The sequence below is a fragment of the Triticum dicoccoides genome, chromosome 2A (genome assembly GCF_002162155.2).
Source record: "Triticum dicoccoides isolate Atlit2015 ecotype Zavitan chromosome 2A, WEW_v2.0, whole genome shotgun sequence".
In the NCBI taxonomy this organism is placed as follows: Eukaryota; Viridiplantae; Streptophyta; class Magnoliopsida; order Poales; family Poaceae; genus Triticum; species Triticum dicoccoides.
The window spans coordinates 758,970,208-758,974,134 of NC_041382.1; the positions used below are offsets into that span (position 1 = coordinate 758,970,208).

General features: G+C 41.6%; 1 protein-coding gene across 2 annotated transcripts; it reads right to left on the minus strand.

Annotated features, from left to right (window-relative positions):
• Nucleotides 1-415: 415 nt before the first annotated feature.
• LOC119352342 lies at nucleotides 416-3,693 on the minus strand. 2 transcript variants are annotated; one of them, XM_037619012.1, is made up of 6 exons: nucleotides 3,578-3,693; nucleotides 1,883-2,062; nucleotides 1,563-1,783; nucleotides 1,005-1,141; nucleotides 889-909; nucleotides 416-765 (listed from the first exon to the last, which is right to left on the minus strand). In XM_037619012.1, the coding sequence occupies exons 1-6, from the start codon at nucleotides 3,691-3,693 to the stop codon at nucleotides 667-669; spliced, it is 774 nt and encodes a 257-aa protein (XP_037474909.1). In that variant the 3' UTR covers nucleotides 416-666. The 2 variants fall into 2 exon arrangements, 1 of the variants encoding a protein (XP_037474909.1); XR_005170152.1 differs by lacking the exons at nucleotides 416-765; nucleotides 889-909; nucleotides 1,005-1,141; nucleotides 3,578-3,693 and having other exon boundaries at nucleotides 1,627-1,742; nucleotides 1,883-1,992.
• Nucleotides 3,694-3,927: the final 234 nt, after the last annotated feature.

The window sequence follows — 3,927 nt, forward strand, 5'->3', positions numbered from 1 at the left end:
GCTGTTCCAGAAAAGAACCTCAGTTTATTTACGGTATAAGCAGGCGCAACATGCCAACATCCTACAACCAAGCTTACAATAGGAGGGTCAAACAATGTCACATTAATTCGTACATGCACAAAGTGGAAAATCTAGGAGTGGAAAATTCTTTAGTCATGTAGAAGTATGCAAAGTTAACAATAATCTATGATTCTTTAGTCATGTAGAAGTATTGCACAAAGTTAACATAGAATCCATGAAAAAACTATATATATACTGCTCTGTTAAAATTGTCCAACCCCATGCTTCCTTCCCAAAGGCTTTACATTAAGAGTAATTGTCTAATTTCAATTACGTGTCTCAGAAGATGAGCCTAAGTGGAGGATGGCACAGGTCAAATAAGATCAAAACAAGGAACAAACAGTTTCACCTTGATTCGTACATGCACAAAGTGTAAAATCTAGGATCGATCCTGAGCCCTGATGCTCCAGAAACAAACCTCAGTTTATTTACAGTATAAGCAGGCGCAACATGCCAACATCACTACAAGTACAACCGAGCTTACAAGATAGTCAACCAATCGACTAAGCCAACAGAAGTAAAGAGCCAGCAAAACTGCTTGGGTCTTGAACTTGTTGGACCCAGCCACTTGCCCCTTCCATGTTGGCTTGCCTGCCCCTCTGCCTCTTAGTCGTCGGCGTCGTCAAAAGTCATGTTGTCGGCGTCAAAAGCCCTCATAGTCGGAGGCTGCGTCAACATCTTCATACACGTTTTATCAGCAACGTCCTACAGAAATAAATACAGGAGAAACAATTTACAACCAACCAAGTAACCAGCAGAATTGTGTTAGTTGTACTAATTAACGTCACAGTGCCAAAGAAATGGCATTACCGTCCAAATATACCTTACCTTTTCTTTCTTGGCTTCCATCTGCAAAAGGGGATGAAACACATGTATAGTTAACAGCAAAGCAACAAGAATGGTACAAGGCTCAGCAAAAAAAATAAAGATGGTATCGTTCATACATTTTCGTCGTCTGAGTCGCTGCTGCAGCCTTCATAACAATAATATCCCGCCTTCACCTGACCGGCAAGGTATGCATCGGTACTGATAGGGTGCTTCATATTGACATCCCTATGCATGGTACAACCATAGCAGTATCCTTTATATTAACAAAAAACACAAGAAAAGAGTTAACTGCAAGGTAACCAACCAGGCATCAATACTACTCCCTCCGTCCCACAATGTAAGACGTTTTTTCATACTAGTGTAGTGTCAAAAAGCGTCTTACATTATGGGACGGAGGGAGTACATCATAATTGCTGACTATTTTAAGTACTGAAAGTAAAAGATTTTCTTTGTACAAATCAGTCATGGCCATGCATGAACCAGTTTGAAAATGTTCACAAATCTAAAGGTCACGGATCTAAGCAAGGGGCAAACTAACAACTCACGAAACTAAAGATCAAGTGCTGTAGTCAGAAACACATTTATGGCTATATGTAACAGATAATCTCAAGTTGGTGCCAACCACAGAATGCATTTCAACAATACTCAAAATCTAAGAAAAGGGCAGAATGTACCATCATCGGTAGATTCAATCGGGCAGAAACAGGTGACCGACAATTCCTCTTCTTTTCCTTGTAGCACACATTTGACTTCCGCAAAGAAAAGGTTTTCAATGCCAGAGTTAGAATCACCAGCTCCTTTAGTCACCGTGAAATTGAGATGATAGTAGCATGTAGTACGCCCCTCACAAATTGCTGTGCCGTGCAAAACATCTTTGAGTTTATATACAAGATCATATCATAAGAAGCATGGGTCTGATCAACAACTATTGCATGGATAAAACAATGAGAGAGAAAGAGAGAGAGAGAGAGAGAGAGAAGGAGAGAGAGCAAACCCCAAAAGGCTGTGATCCTCATTATGCTTCTCCAGCAAAGCTTGAAGTAATCGGCGCATTCGATTATGGAATTGCTGGATGGTATAGGATCTGGAAAGCTTCTTCCTTCTGCCATCAGGCCAATAACGAGCTTTTTCTATAGAAATCTCTCGTGACGGAACCCCACCTTTATTCATTAGCCTAATTTAGATCGGAGCATTGTATATGGTTAGTAGCTTGTACTTTCTCAGAAGTGGACAATAGTAAGTTATACTGTACAAAAGTTAATGTTATCAGTAGGACTACGATGCACTAGTTTGGACAGAAGGTTGCAGACTGGTGAGCAACAAGAACAAGACCTGAAAAAAAAAACAGGATTGTTCACATGTCTACAAGTTCTCGGAGCGTTACTCTTAGAGAAAAAGCTATCCCTTTTCTGATTTCAGGGTTGCAAACTGTTTGGCCTAGTTAACTAACAGAGCTGAACTTTCTGGCTATCACCATTAATTGACAGAAATAGAGGTGTGTGATACTATATTAGTTTCAGCTATTTCTATGATTTATACATACATACATACATACATACATACATACATACATACATACACCATTTAAACAATTGTCTCGCAAATAAATTTACAAAGGTATACCACTAACTTTTGGTGCCATCCAAACAGGGATATACTACAAATCATCATTGTATACTAGTTGGGCTTCCTACTCCCTCCGTTCCTAAATATAGGTCTTTCTAGAGATTTCAACAAGTGACCACATACGGAGCAAAATGAGTGAATCTATACTCTAAAGTATGTCTATATACATCCGTATGTGGTTGTCCATTTGAAATCTCTAAAAAGACTTATATTTAGGAACGGAGGGAGTACAATCAAATTGTCAGGTTATCAGAGGAATCCAGCTTGAAAAGTCATTTGTTATTAATTTCGACATAACGAGTCAATAGCAGATATGCACTATGGTAAGAGCGATGAACATTCATCCAGAATTGAGTTGAGGAGATTTACAGCTTTGGATCCCGATGTTGATGAAAATAGCGAACCATAGCCTTATCGACTTCCTCTAAGCTCTTAAACGGCCCGCCTGCATTCGGATATGTGTGGAAAGATCCCTTAAGATCAAGCCTGATGTAATATCCGAAACCCCAGTCCTGTCGTTCTCGTTGCCAAATGCCTGGCCCAGAAGGTGAGGCAAGGCAGTTCCCTGATGGTGGTGAGGCCATAACAGTGTCCTGATCCGGCTGCTGCCCAGAGGAAGACGATTTGTCCTCCAATGTTGTAGCCTTGAGCGAGTCCTTGAGGGAAGACACCTCTGCAGGCTTCTCATCAGGAACCTTGTCGGAACCGGACGATTTCTCCTCCAATGATGTACTAGCCTTGAGGGACGACACATCTGCTGCAGGTTCCACCACGAACTCGAACTGGAATACCTCGTCGCTGGCAGGAAAAGCAATCAAAATAAATTGGAATTTCCATTGATCGATCAGTGAAATGAAACAAAGTAGTACAGTAATAAACTGGAATAAGTAGAAGATAAGATTCGAGAGGGAGAGGGAGAGGTACACACGTCGGAGACGGCGGCGGAGCCAGAGGCCTCTTTAGGAGGTGACGGGCGATGTAGAGGCTGGTGTAGAATGTACGGACTGCTTGTTTAAGATCCTGGAGATCTCGGAACACTCGCCCAACTTTGGCGGAGAAGTACCTCGGGTGATAGTTCCCCTCCTCGTTGACGCGGACGTAGACTGTAATCGGCTCCAAGCCGCCGCGGGGACTGCGCCGGGGGAGGCACTCCCGAGGAAGAAGCGCCTTGGACGCCATGAGAGCGGCCGCCGGAGGAAGACGACTAGGGTTTTGATTGGGGATAATCCTCTCAGATTGAGATTTTTTTTTTTTGACACAAATCACTCGATCTTTGTTTTCTTGGACACAAATCACTCGATCTTTGTTTTTTTAGAAGAAACCGCTATTGTTTACTTATGCATTTAAAAAATCAAGAATTTAAAAAGATATCCATGAGTTTAAAAATATGTTTGAGAACTACATTTTTTCTAA